The sequence below is a fragment of the Chrysemys picta genome, chromosome 1 (assembly GCF_011386835.1).
Source record: "Chrysemys picta bellii isolate R12L10 chromosome 1, ASM1138683v2, whole genome shotgun sequence".
In the NCBI taxonomy this organism is placed as follows: domain Eukaryota; kingdom Metazoa; phylum Chordata; order Testudines; family Emydidae; genus Chrysemys; species Chrysemys picta.
Window position 1 is genome coordinate 148085532 of NC_088791.1, and position 15000 is coordinate 148100531.

At 43.1% G+C, this 15000-nt stretch overlaps 1 protein-coding gene across 4 annotated transcripts in view; it reads left to right on the forward strand.

Moving 5' to 3' along the window:
• The window catches only part of POLQ (DNA polymerase theta), a 134280-nt gene that overhangs the window by 97910 nt on the left and 21370 nt on the right, over positions 1-15000 (forward strand). For all 4 annotated transcript variants that reach the window (XM_008172329.4, XM_024110381.3, XM_065586665.1 and 1 more), the window contains 5 exons: positions 4335-4509; positions 8211-8340; positions 12235-12353; positions 12955-13139; positions 13926-14037. In XM_008172329.4, coding sequence (XP_008170551.4) covers positions 4335-4509; positions 8211-8340; positions 12235-12353; positions 12955-13139; positions 13926-14037 — 721 coding nt within the window. The remainder of the gene's footprint in view (positions 1-4334; positions 4510-8210; positions 8341-12234; positions 12354-12954; positions 13140-13925; positions 14038-15000) is intronic.

Here is a 15000-nt window from a genome sequence, read left to right on the forward strand (position 1 = left end):
TACAATGGTAATAAATGCAGTATAAATACCGAAGTAGATACATAGAAAAAATATGGTTTAAGTGTAAATGGAGGAGATTTTCTTTGGGGTCATATACAAGTTCCTGTGTGGCAGACCGTAGCTGATGAATTTTCCCTGTGACAATTCCTGTGTTCTGTGCTTCACAGAATTAGCTTTCAGAAGCACAGACTTGTTGGGGTTTTGAAATTTAATATATTGGTAGATTCATAGATTCTAGGACTGGAAGGGACCTCGATAGGTCATAGAGTCCAGTCCCCTGCCCGCATGGCAGGACCAAATACTGTCTAGACCATCCCTGATAGACATTTATCTAACCTACTCTTAAATATCTCCAGAGATGGAGATTCCACAACCTCCCTAGGCAATTTATTCCAGTGTTTAACCACCCTGACAGTTAGGAACTTTTTCCTAATGTCCAACCTAGACCTCCCTTGCTGCAGTTTAAGCCCATTGCTTCTGGTTCTATCCTTAGAGGCTAAGGTGAACAAGTTTTCTCCCTCCTCCTTATGACACCCTTTTAAATACCTGAAAACTGCTATCATGTCCCCTCTCAGTCTTCTCTTTTCCAAACTAAACAAACCCAATTCTTTCAGCCTTCCTTCATAGGTCATGTTCTCAAGACCTTTAATCATTCTTGTTGCTCTTCTCTGGACCTGCTCCAATTTCTCCACATCTTTTTTAAAATGTGGTGCCCAGAACTGGACACAATAGCCTCCAGCTGAGGCCTAACCAGCGCAGAGTAGAGCGGAAGGATGACTTCTCGTGTCTTGCTCACAACACACCTGTTAATACATCCCAGAATCATGTTTGCTTTTTTTGCAACAGCATCACACTGTTGACTCATATTTAGCTTGTGGTCCACTATAACCCCTAGATCCCTTTCTGCTGTACTCCTTCCTAGACAGTCTCTTCCCATTCTGTATGTGTGAAACTGATTTTTCCTTCCTAGGTGGAGCACTTTGCATTTGTCTTTGTTAAACTTCATCCTGTTTACCTCAGCCCATTTCTCCAATTTGTCCAGATCATTTTGAATTATGACCCTGTCCTCCAAAGCAGTTGCAATCCCTCCCAGTTTGGTATCCTCCGCAAACGTAATAAGCGTACTTTCTATGCCAATATCTAAGTCGTTGATGAAGATATTGAACAGCGCCGGTCCCAAAACAGACCCCTGCGGTACCCCACTCGTTATGCCTTTCCAGCAGGATTGGGAACCATTAACAACAACTCTCTGAGTACGGTTATCCAGCCAGTTATGCACCCACCTTATAGTAGCCCCATCTAAATTGTATTTGCCTAGTTTATCGATAAGAATGTCATGCGAGACTGTATCAAATGCCTTACTAAAGTCTAGGTATACCACATCCACAGCTTCACCCTTATCCACAAGGCTCGTTATCCTATCAAAGAAAGCTATCGGATTGGTTTGACATGATTTGTTCTTCACAAATCCATGCTGGCTGTTCCCTATCACCTTACCACCTTCCAAGTGTTTGCAGATGATTTCCTTAATTACTTGCTCCATTATCTTCCCTGGCACAGAAGTTAAACTAACTGGTCTGTAGTTTCCTGGGTTGTTTTTATTTCCCTTTTTATAGATGGGCACTATATTTGCACTTTTCCAGTCTTCTGGAATCTCTCCAGTCTCCCATGATTTTCCAAAGATAATAGCTAGAGGCTCAGATACCTCCTCTATTAGCTCCTTGAGTATTCTAGGATGCATTTCATCAGGCCCTGGTGACTTGCAGGCATCTAACTTTTCTAAGTGATTTTTAACTTGTTCTTTTTTTATTTTATCTGCTAAACCTACCCCCTTCCCATTAGCATTCACTATGTTAGGCATTCCTTCAGACTTCTCGGTGAAGACCGAAACAAAGAAGTCATTAAGCATCTCTGCCATTTCCAAGTTTCCTGTTACTGTTTCTCCCTCTTCACTAAGCAGTGGGCCTACCCTGTCTTTGGTCTTCCTCTTGCTTCTAATGTATTGATAAAAAGTCGTCTTGTTTCCCTTTATTCCCGTAGCTAGTTTAAGCTCATTTTGTGCCTTTGCCTTTCTAATCTTGCCCCTGCATTCCTGTGTTGTTTGCCTATATTCATCCTTTGTAATCTGTCCTAGTTTCCATTTTTTATATGACTCCTTTTTATTTTTTAGATCATGCAAGATCTCATGGTTAAGCCAAGGTGGTCTTTTGCCACATTTTCTATCTTTCCTAACCAGCGGAATAGCTTGCTTTCGGGCCCTTAATAGTGTCCCTTTGAAAAACTGCCAACTCTCCTCAGTTGTTTTTCCCCTCAGTCTTGATTCCCATGGGACCTTACCTATCAGCTCTCTGAGCTTACCAAAATCTGCCTTCCTGAAATCCATTGTCTCTATTTTGCTGTTCTCCCTTCTACCCTTCCTTAGAATTGCAAACTCTATGATTTCATGATCACTTTCACCCAGGCTGCCTTCTACTTTCAAATTCTCAACGAGTTCCTCCCTATTTGTTAAAATCAAGTCTAGAACAGCTTCCCCCCAGTAGCTTTTTCAACCTTCTGAAATAAAAAGTTGTCTCCAATGCAGTCCAAGAATTTGTTGGATAGTCTGTGCCCCGCTGTGTTATTTTCCCAACATATATCCGGATAGTTGAAGTCCCCCATCACCACCAAATCTTGGGCTTTGGATGATTTTGTTAGTTGCTTAAAAAAAGCCTCATCCACCTCTTCCACCTGGTTAGGTGGCCTGTAGTAGACTCCTAGCATGACATCTCCTTTGTTTTTTACCCCTTTTAGCCTAACCCAGAGACTCTCAACTCTTCCGTCTCCTATGTCCATCTCTACCTCAGTCCAAGTGTGTACATTTTTAATATATAAGGCAACACCTCCTCCCTTTTTCCCCTGTCTATCCTTCCTGAGCAAGCTGTACCCATCCACACCAACATTCCAATCGTGTATTATCCCACCAAGTTTCAGTGATGCCAACAATGTCATAGTTGTATTTATTTATTAGCACTTCCAGTTCTTCCTGCTTATTCCCCATACTTCTCGCATTTGTATATAGGCATCTAAGATACTGGTTTGATCTTTCCTCCCAGTTTTGTCCTGACCCTCCTTTCTCTCTGACAATATAGCCCACACTCCCTCTCGTTTTCGACCCATCTCCCCGGTCTCCATGTTCCCCACTTACCTGTGGGCTTTGCTCACCTGTCCCCGTCGAACCTAGTTTAAAGTAGCACGTATAACAGGACTGTTAACTGTTGTGGAACACAGTGCTCATCCTGATTGCCTGGAGCTAATTACTGCTTTTGTTGGACAAAACATATTAGCAGATTTTTGTGTTCCTTATTTTCAGGACTCATTAATTTGTGTTGTTCTCCCAATATCCCTTTGCTCCAATGTGATAAGTGTGTTGACAAGCAAATACTGATCCCAGGAAACCTTCCAACAGTGAGGAGATGAGGATGTTAGTAGATTTTGCTTGATGTTCAGCACAGGTGTGGCACAGCAGAGGCAACAAAGGGGTGAAGGGCAGAAATTAAGTGAGAATACACAACAGGGGTTGACTAACTTTTATGGTGCTGAGTGCTGTACGGAACTGCTAGGAGCTCAGGGGCTGTACTTGTATATAAATGTGCATTATTATATGCCACCTTTTTTGCTTTTGCTTGTACCTACCTTGATCCATAAGTAGAAATTGCTGTTTGACTTCAACTGCAAGGTTTTAATTGTTAGTGGTCCACTTTGTCCCAGGACGAGTGTGATCAAGGTCCTTGTTTGGGCACTCCTAATGTATAGATAGAAAAGGCACAATGGTGTAAGATCAGGAAGGAGGAGAGTTCATGCTGGGAGAGAGGAGACAACACAGGGATGGTGCAAGTGATAATTTCATGTGGCTTATTTGATGAAGCAAGTATCGGGGGTAGCCATGTTAGTCTGTATCCACAAAAACAACAAGGAGTCCGGTGGCACCTTAAAGACTAACAGATTTATTTGGGCATAAGCTTTCGTGGGTAAAAAACCCACTTCTTCAGATGCATGAAGCAGACTCTAAAAACTTTATTTAGGACTCAAGACACAAGATAATTCTAATAATTGTTTCTCTGGCTGCATGTTATTACAGCAGCTATGTATCATGGCATTCTTGCTGCCCATACAGCAAATGTAAGCGGAGCTAATGCTCACATAATATTGAGATGTGACTAGAAAAATTGAAGACTACTGTAAGTATATCACTCCCTGTAGATTAGGATTTATCTTCTCTGCAGAACTGAAGAAACTCTTTTTGTAGAACTTGTAAGACATCTAATAATATATCTATCCTGCTGTTACCTTTGTAGGATGTTTTGGAAAAATTAAAGGCCTTACACCCATTACCGGGCCTGATTCTAGAATGGAGGAGGATCACCAATGCAATGACCAAAGTGGTGTTTCCACTGCAGAGGGAGAAACGTTTGAATCCTGCACTGGGGATGGAGAGGATCTATCCTATATCTCAGACTCACACTGCTACAGGTAGTAAGATGTTTATGAAATCTTTTCTGATCACAGAGTGTGGCAACCTCTGTGGGTGAAGAGGAAGAGCTCAGTATGTTCAATATCTAACTTTCCAACCAAACTAATGACTGTTTTAAATACAGAAGAGTGCTAATTTGTATTAAGATTAGAGTCTTTAAAATCCTGTGTAGCTTTACACTCTTCCAGCAATATTACTAGAATGTTGTGAGTGTGTGAACATATAAGTTTCTGGTGTATCCCCACAGATAGTTGCAGCATTTAGTGGGGTCTTCAGTGTTTAAAACATTTCTGGGGCACCTTCCATATGAGGATCTCAGGCTACTTCAAAAACGTTAATTAAATTAGCCATCCTCCTTCCCTAGAGTATTATCCCAACTTTACAGGTATGGAAATTGAGGCACAAAGCAGGGATGTCAATTATCTAAGGTCCCACAGAGTGAATGGCAGAGCTGGGAAGAGAAGTCATGAGTGTTGACTCCCAGATGTTGCACTTTACCCACAGAACTGTTTGGTTTTATTAAATATCATCTTTGACTATCATGGATGAGCTGACATTCTTTGTTGCATGTGGTTATGTACTTGCTTTTTCCTTTTCTTATGGGTGGATGTAGTCCTGACTGAGTTTATATAGTAATGCCATAAATATAACATATATAATATGGATCTCCTGAGTAGGTCCTTCTCTCCACAAGTGGTCATTCCACTCAGAGGTGGTAAACGTGATCTTCCAGAGGTGGTGGACTCCCCAGGCATCCTGTTTGTATACAGACTGAACAGGAAGTGTCAACAGTTTTGCTCAATTTGCGGTCTCGCCAAAGGCTCATTGTCCAATGCCTTTCTGCTTCCATGGACAGGGGTGCTTCTATACGCTTTTCCACCAATACCCCTGGTGCACAAGGTCCTCTTGAAGGTCAAGAGAGACAAGGTGAGAATCATCATAGTGACTCCGGCATGGCCACGCCATCATTGGTTTGGCACACTTATGGATCTCTCCATAGCAGCCCTGCTGGAACTCCTGCTCCGGTCGGACTTATTCTCGCAGAATCAGGGCCATCTGATCCACCCGAACCTAGTGTCCTTTCATCTGACAGCATGGCTTCTGTGTGGCTGAATGCAGAGGAATGGGCATGCTTGGCGCAGATCCAGTGCATCCTGCTGGGTATCAGGAAGCCCTCCACCAGGGCAACCTACCTGGCCAAGTGAAAACGTTTTCCCTGTTGGGCCTCAGGCCGGGGAGTTTCCCCCTCCAGGTCTTCGCTGCAATCCATCTTGGACTACCTGCTTCACCTCAAACTCCAAGGTCTGGCCCTTTCATCAATTAAGGTACACTTGGCATCTATCTCAGTCTTCCATCTTCTGATCCAGGGCAAATCGGTCTTCTCTCACAAAATGATGCTCAGGTTTCTGAAAGGCTTGGAGAGGCCCTTACCCTCAAGTCTGTGACCCAATCCCTCTATGGGACTTAAATCTGGTTCTCTCTCAGCTCATGGGTCCCCCCTTTGAGCCATTGGCATCCTGCTCCTTGCTGCTCCTCTTGTGGAAGATCGCCTTCTTGGTAGTGATTACCTCGGCCCAACGGGTCTATCGTGACTGCCTATTCCACCAGAGTGCAAACTTCTTCAGCAGCCTTCGTCGCACAGGTACCAATTCAAGGTATTTGCAGAACTGCCACCTGGTCTTCAATCCATACCTTTGTGTCCCACTACGCTATCACCCAGCAGGCCCGGGATGACACCAGCTTTGGCAGAGCAGTGTTGCAAGCAGCACGACTGTGAACTCCGAGCCCACCTCCAGGGACACTGCTTGTGAGTCATCTAACATGGAATAGACACGAGCAAGCACTTGAAGAAGAAAAAAAATCTATTGATTGTGTTCATCCTATTTGTATGAATGTATCATTCTTGTATCTGAAACTAGAAATATGAAATATAACTCTGAGGTCCTATTGTAATTATGCAAAGTGTGGGCCATTAATGGTGGTTTGGAATATTGATCGATCCCATTAACCAGGACAATTGTCTGAAGATGGCTCTGTATACATGTGTGCTGGCAAGTGGGTAATGAAGTCTTACAGTGACATGTGATCATGTCACCTGAGCTGGAATCCATCTTTAACCTGGTGCTTTTCCATTTAGAAGGAGGAGTGGGAACCCAGAGAGGGACAAAGGATTCCCGCCCAGACTTCCCCCAGAAATATGCATCTTGTACTGTTCAGCACACTACTGAACAATGCAAGCTCATAGAAAGTCTATTATTTCATCAAAGGAAAATGATATGCCTTGTTATCCCAAATGGAGTTTCCCACACACTTCAACCAAACACAATGGCTAAGATAAAACAATAAGATAAGTTTATTAACTACAGGAAGTTAGATTTTAAGTGATTACAAGTAATGATGCATAAAAGTCAGGATTGGCTACAAAAGATATAAAAGGGTAAAACGCAGGCTAATATCTAACTTAACAAGCTAAGTAATTTTAAAAACACAAAGGTTTTGATTCACTGTATGTTAACAGCAGTCTGTACTGGCTGAAAAGTTGTCCAGCCAGGACCACTCCTCCCCCAGCTCAATGATGTTCAAGAGCTTTAAAGATAAGCCTTTTACACTACATCCTTAGCTTGGCTGATTTTGCCTCTGTGTTGCAGGGGTCTCTGATCAGTGCATTTGTTATGTAGAGTTTGGGCTGAACTATTGAAATATAACTGATCAGGTAAGGATGGGCTGTCACCCTGCAAGGACACTGTCAGGTACATCTTTCTGTGTGTTTGTGACCTTTTTTAAATCCTCAAAAGTCACTGTGTTCGGTCAAGGTGCACCTGGTGGCCATTTTGGCATTCAAGGCAGGTTGGTCTTTGCCCACCACATGACAGCGTGGTTCCTGAAAGGCCTGGAGTTTCTTTACCTGGATGTCCGGGATGTGGTTCCCCCGTGGGACCTGAATCTTGTGCTGTCAAGGCTCATTGGTCCCCCCTTTGAGCCCCTTGCTTCCCACTCCCTCCTGCTTCTCTCCTGGAAGGTAGTCTTCTTAGTTGCTAAAACTTCGGCCTGTGGGGTGTCCAAAATCAGGGCGCTCACATTGGAACCACTTTACACGATCCAACTGCGTCTGCAGCCGGCCTTTCTGTCCAAGGTCGTCTCCCAGGTCCAAGCTGGTCAAGACATATACCTGCCGGTCCTTTGTCCAAAGTCTCACGCAATGGATGAGGAATGCAGGTGGCATACCCTGGACGTCAGACGGGCCCTGGCCTTCTACATAGATAGAATGAAACAGTTCTGTAAGTCAATGCAGTCGTTCGTTGCTGTTGCAAATAGGATGAAGGGTTGCCCAGAGTGTGCCCAAAGAATATCATTGTGGATCACGGCCTGCATCCGCTACTGTTATGAGCTGTCGAAGGTGCCCCAACCAGTGATAGTGACGGCTCACTCGACTAGGGCGCAGGCGTCCTGCGCAGCTTTCCTTGCTCAGGTGCTGATCCAAGAAATTTGTCGGGCCGAGACTTGGTCCTTTATAGTTTATAGTTCAGAAAGCAGTGATTTTGACACATGGATTTCCTTTGTTTTCTGCTCTGCACAGAAATATGTTTGTGTGTGTGTGTGTGTGTGTGTGTGTGTGTGTGTGTGTGTGTGTTATGTTATGCTTGCATTTAACAGTTTCTTCCTTGGTCCTTATTTTCTTCTTGGTCTTATTTCATTTTAGGTCGCATAAGCTTCATAGAACCTAATATCCAGAATGTGCCGAAAGACTTTGAGATTGAAATGCCAACCGTGGTTGGAGAGAGCCCACCGTCCCAAGCACGAGGGTGTGGTGCTACTTTTCCTGGGGGCAGGTAGGAATGTGGCCAGCAGCAATTCCACTTGTGCTATTTCTGTTAACTTGATTGCCTTGTCATTTTCTGGTAATTGCCCTCCTGACCAGCCGGCGGTAATTCTCCTAACTCTTGGCTCCTAACCTGGTCCTTTAAAGTGTCCTTATCAGACAGCTCTGATGTAGCTAAATGAGATGATGATACCAAGCCCTGCATGGCAAATCCCTGATTCAGAGGCTTAACTGGGGAATTTTCGCTGAAGAGATTTTCTCTGTACCCCCCCACTAGCCACTCCTACCTTCTCCATCTGTCTTTAAAAATTTCTTTCCATGACCTTCTGAATCTTCATTTCCTGTAGTCTCTGCTCGAAAGAAGAGAGAAACCAGAAAGGAAAGTAAGGAAACTAACAAGAATTTGATAAAAAGTGGGTGGAGTCTTTCCTCTCTTAATTTTGTCTAGCTCTTCCCAGGCTAAGGAATTTGACTTTAATCTTAAGGGGAGATTTTTTTCACTCTGCTAAACTGATTGCTAGAGTCTTTTACTTGGAAACTAAGGACTCAGAAGTCCTTTCTGAGTCCCTGAATAGGGGAGCCTTGCATGAATGGCTGGTCACTAGGTTCTAACAATGTCATTATTATGTAGTGTGGTGATACACAGCTGGATGCAGTGCCACCTTCTGCCACTGATGGGCTTCAGGTGGACCGGAGCAACTCAAGCCCCCAGAGGCTGCCACTGTGGGACTTTTGGCTTCTCTGCAGAGGAAAAGCAGAGAATAGACTTCTTTGGGCTGTTTTTGTTCCGCATTACAAAGGAAAAAGAGTGTTTCCTGCATATGGTCCCTGCTGTTTCTGCTCCTGCTTTTGTAGCCCCAATAACAAGCATGTGTGACAAGGTCGGTGAGGTAATATCTTTTACTGGAGAAGTTGGGCCAATAAAAGCTATTACCTCACCCACCTTGTCTCTCTAATGTCTTGGGGCCAACATGGCTATAAGACTGCGTACAAGTGTGTGTGTGCACATTTCTGAGTGTGTTGTGATGGGTGTTGGGTAGGAGTGAGCCTACAGGGAGTTAGGTTCGGGGGGAATGTGTGTTCTGAGCCTGAGGGTAGTGGGTGGGAGAAGGTTCAAATTTGAAGGCGGTTGTCACGGTTACAGAGCTAGCTTTTTGGTTTCTTTGAATGCACTAACCTCACATCTTGGGCCTTTAATCCTTACCTGCTTCAGGGTGGAATTTTGCAACTTTCCCACTCCTTGACCAGGACCCAGGTGCAGTCCCCTGTGTTACCAACCATTTATCACCCCACAGACTCATCTGAGCTTGGGCATCAGGGTGAATAATAATCAATTTTTTAAAATTAAGATTTTTATTTAAATCATTTTTTTTCAATTCATTTTATATTAAATATAGGTTTATTTTTAAAAAATAAACCTATTTAAAAATCAGATTTGAAATTATGACACGTATGCGAAGGCCTAAACTTACTATAATCTATTAAAATGATTTAAATTAATTAAAAAAAAATTAGGCAATACATATTTGCTGCCAAGTTTTAAAGAAAGCCAAACCATTGAACTGGTGGAAGTCGCTGGCTAAGCAGGTGGCACCAGAGTCTGTGGAAGTGCTAAAACCAGCTTTTGACAGCAGTAGCTTCTTTTGCAGGTGCAGAGAGAATATTTTTCTTTTCAGTTGATTCACGTAGTTCATTTCAATGATTACTTCTGTAGTACCCCCTTTCCAGCCAGTTGCCCCCTTTAGTGCCAATCTCCCTACAGGTTTTGATGGACAGGCCTGGGTTCTTCTGGATCCCACCACCCACTCCGTGGGGTGTAACTTCCTTTTCTTCCCATATGAATTTCTTTGGCAGTGCCTCCACAGTCCTTGGTCCTTCATGGCAGGGTCAGCAGGGCAGCTTGGGAAGAAAATTCTAATCACTTGCTAGATTTCCAAGAAATAACAAAAAGACATACAATATGTTTAACACATTAATTATATTAAACAGGAAATAAATAAAACAACAGGGTAAAACATTATTCTCAGGGTCACCGGTGCCCATGCTGATAATACCCATGAATTTCCCCAGTCATGTGACCTGATATCACAAACGTAAAATTAGTGTCCTGTTGGTACGTGAACTTTGTAGGGGCCCTTGATGACCCATGACAACGATGTCTTCTGTGCAGCAGTTAGCAGTTTGATTGACTGGGTTCTGTAGAGCCCAAGAGACTCTCAAGTGGGATAAGGTGGTAAGTCCCTCTGCAGATTTAATAGGGCAGCAGATAATAAAAGCCCGCAAACCCTTGCCCTTTGGCTTGAGGACACTGTTCAGGGAGTTAAGGGGTCTCCCAAACAATTTCCCTGACTAGCTAACTGAAAGATGGTGACTCATAACTCCATGACCAATCTTCGGGTTCAGAGATGGCTCTGGACTCCTCAGTCACTGCAGAGGGGCTGATGATCACTGCTGGCAGGTGTCCTCTTCATGCAGGAGTCGGGCTGCTTCCAGGATTTCCCCTCAACAAAGGGGTACAGGGCTCAAGGTGCAGATACAAAACTATACTAAAATTCAAGCTTCAGTCTTCCACCCCAGCACTCAGATACACTCACAGCAGGCAGTAGCCTTGGACTAACGGCCAGAGTAGAGCTGGCCATATGGTGACTGATCTCACCTAGAGAGCTGGAGAGCTAACTCAACCTGGCTGGGGGAAGTTTTCCCAACAAAGCTCTACAAACTGGGAGTCCCCTTGGAGAGGGAAAGGGCCAAGCTTGAAGGATCTTGCTTTCAGGTCCCCAAAGGCCAGTTCTCAGGGAAAACCCTGCATGCAGGTCTGGGACTCACCAGCTCCCCACAACCAGTCCTGCACATTCCCTGACTGGCTCCAAACTGCCTTCTCCCCTCTCCTGAGCTCCCTGGGAGGGGCATTTCACTCCCGATTTGTTGCCGAACGGACTGAGTCTGCCTTAGCTCCCCCTCCCTACCAGGGACAGTGTGCCTCTCCCTGAGCTGCCAGCAGACAGAGCCCCTGGAACCTAGGTAATCTCTTTGGGATTACACTTTATTCAAAATTAGAAATGGATTGGGAGGAGAAAAAGCAGGAAAGCTTGTTTACCTTTTCCAAGCTGTAAATAAAAACGAGGATGAGATCTACTAAATGTAAATCGTGAAGCACATCGTGACCAGAAACAATCAGTTCAATTCACTAGTTACAGATAATACCTCGTTTGTTTAATAAATCAGTTTTAAATATAAAACATGTTTTAATAAACTCTTTGAGAATTGATGTATCCAGCACATATTAAGGTTGTTTTAAGTTTCTTATTAAATGTTTTAGAATGCTCTTTCTGTGCTTGTTGAATTAAGTTTGAATTTCTATCCATCCAGAGCTTGACACAAATCACAAAATATTAATAATCTAGTTGTCACACTGTCTGGAGTGGCTCATGATCAGACGTTCCAACCTCAGGGCAGACTGTCAAGAAGGAGGGCAGAGACCCCAAGCTGGTTATATATTCTATAATTAGATTTCATCAACTCAGTAACAATGTGAACTCCTAAAGCACTATAACAGTCTTACTACGGAATCAACAGACAGTCCCCATTGGCATTCCAGTCTATCTTGCCACCCAGGCAAGCTGGACTTAGTGATAGATTGTTGCTGTACACCAACAATCACAAAATATTCAGGTTGCTCCCATTGTGTTTAGTGAGGCCCGGTGGCTATGGCATGAGCTGGCACCTGGTCTGCCAGTGTCACAGTCTGCCAGAGTCAGACCTCCAAGGAACAATACAAAGTTATTATGACTGTTTGTTGTTTTTTGCAATGGTTAGTCTGATTTTAAAAGTCTTTGTAACCACAGTTGATGCAGCAATAGGGACTGTAAAAATCAGTTGAGTAAACAATGTTTTGTCTCCACAGAGGTAGAAAGCGGTGCAGTACCTTGCCTTGTGGCCTCAAGGTTCTGGCTGATGAAGGAACCAAAGAAAGAGGGATGCCATTTTCTGTTAGCATGAGGCATGCTTTTGTTCCTTTTCCAGGTAATGATTTGGTATTGCACTGTCTTGTATCTTTTCACTGAGTTAAGCACATAGCTAATGAAAATCTAGATCTAGTAGTGAAGGGAGGAAATGATGATATGTACATCTTTTTGGGCAGGCTGATTGGCAAAACTCTGAGCAGCAGCAGAGGCAAGCCCTGAAGCTATTCACTGACAGAGGTTGGGACAGGATAGCACAAATGAGTTCTCACCCAGCCTCAAATCAGCTAAAAGTATCTGCAATGGGAGGCAGAGGCATGAGAAAGAGAAGCTACTAGAGCATCATACTGGTGAAAAGCTGTTCAGAACTGGGGCAGTAGGTGTAGTTTTGTGCGCAGTAATCTGCTTCGCCAAATGAGTCTCCACTGCCTTTGTCCTCGGGCAGCCCTGTATTTACACTTATCTAAAGCTACCAGTGTGAGTGAGTGGAGAAATCTGATTTGGCAGTGTGTTGCATTTTCTTTGCTTCTGTGTAAATGATGACCCATCAAGGTAGATGAGGATCTGGTTTGTAATTTCTTAGGTGATGGACTGGGACCTGATATCTGAGTGTTAAGTTATGAAAGGTTATTGTTTGGATTCATTCGGTTTGTTGGCTGCAGGAGGTTTAATCTTGGCTGCTGATTACTCCCAACTCGAGCTGAGGATCCTTGCTCACTTGTCTCGGGACCGCCGGCTCATTGAGGTCTTGAACAGTGGAGCTGATGTCTTCAAGAGCATTGCAGCTGAATGGAAGATGATTGATGCTGAAGCTGTTGGAGATGAGATAAGGCAACAAGCCAAGCAGGTAGTCTTTGGTAAAATTTCTAAACTCCATCAGACATAGCAACTTAATGAGTAGAAAGGACTTGATCAAAGGTTATTATTGAAGTAAAGGAGCTCTCTGCCTCTTCAAAAACCGTTGGCTATTAAATTATAAAATGGGGGAATGTAATAGTTTCTCCACCCCCATTCCCTCCAGGAGATAAAATAGTTGCCATGTGGCCTCTATCCAGAATATTTTTAAGCACCCTGTCAGGAGGTTTTGATTGTTCTATCAAAGAAAACTATCTCCAAGAAGATGGGAAGAGGGAGATTGGGTTCATAATTTTCTGCAGTCATCAAAATACATTGGGATTTGAGACCAGTATTGTATACTGTTGGCATGAACACATCAGAGCTTAAGCTAATAGCTGCAAATTCTGAAGATTTTCTAGTCTTTTTTCCCACCCCCATTACTCTTAAGTGGATTACTTGGAAAATAGGTGAAGGGAAGTTGAATCTTTATGGTGCATCAGTTACTTGCCTCTTCTAAAGGTAGGATACTGGACTGGATGGACAAGTGGTCTGATCTGTCTCAGTAAATCTTATGTTCCTCAGAAGATTCACGCTCAAAATGGTGTCCTCGAAGTGTGTGATAAATGTAATTTCTCCATGAATGCAGAGTTATGATATCCCTAAAGCAACAGGATCCAGACTGAAATCCTAAAATCATATTGGGATTTACTCTTTTCCACAGTTTAACTTTTGTGTTAATTCTGCTCTCTGAATCGCTAACCATGTACTTGTGATCCTGCTGTCTTTTCTCTGACAGATTTGCTATGGAATCATCTATGGAATGGGCGCTAAATCTTTAGGAGAACAGATGGGTATTGAGGAAAATGATGCTGCCTGCTACATCGAATCCTTCAAATCCAGATACCCAGGTAAAGTACGTTTGTGGTCCTGACTCTCTTCCCCCAAATTCCCTTCCACTCCTGGGACTGGTTCAACTTGTAACTCCTTCTATGCCTAAAGAAAAAGCTTCTCAAGCTTGTATGTGTACACACAACAATGCAGTCTCTGCTTCCACATATACTCTGTGCCCCTGCTTTGTTAAACTATGTCCTGTAAATTAAATGCCGCATTACTTTAACGATTTTGTTGTTTTGACTGTCAATAAGTCCACCCTGGAAGGTTGATTTTTAAAGCTCCCAACTTAGAATAAGTTCCTTATTAGAACATGCAGCTTTAAGGATATGTAATATTTCTGGACCTAAGGATTCGATTTGTCATTTGTAAACACAACTAGTCATCTTCCATGTTGAATGATCTTTTCCACATTGCCTTCAGCTTTCATCACATCTTAAACAGCTTTGCTTCTAGCCCTGCCATTTTTATCTGGCTGCTCAGAGTAGCTCTCACACACTTTATATAAAGATATCATACTTTTAAGGAGCATCTCAGGTTTCCTTGGAAGAACTGTCTGAACAGGGGAGTAGCATTCAGAAAATGAGCAGAGGTCAAGTGGGATGAGTCACAACAAGCTTTAATAGGAGAGCTTGGAGCTGAGCTGGAAAATAATGAAGTGAAGAGTCAGTGCTCCCGCACTGGGTCTGTTTTAAGGTTATCGCTGGTAACTTTTGGATTGTCTCCCATCTTGACTGAGGTCCATTAGAATATGACCCCCACTATAATATACAAAGAAAACAATATCTCATAACATTTCATAATACAGAACACTTACATGTAATACCGATTCAACATACTAAATTACACATATAATATATCAAGTAATTCTGTCTCTATTTTGCATACTTTTCTCCTTTAGTATATCATGTTGTTTTTAACATTTTCCGTTTTTTTTTTTAAGTCCTTAAAAGAATCTTTCTGAAATCCTAAAACTGGAG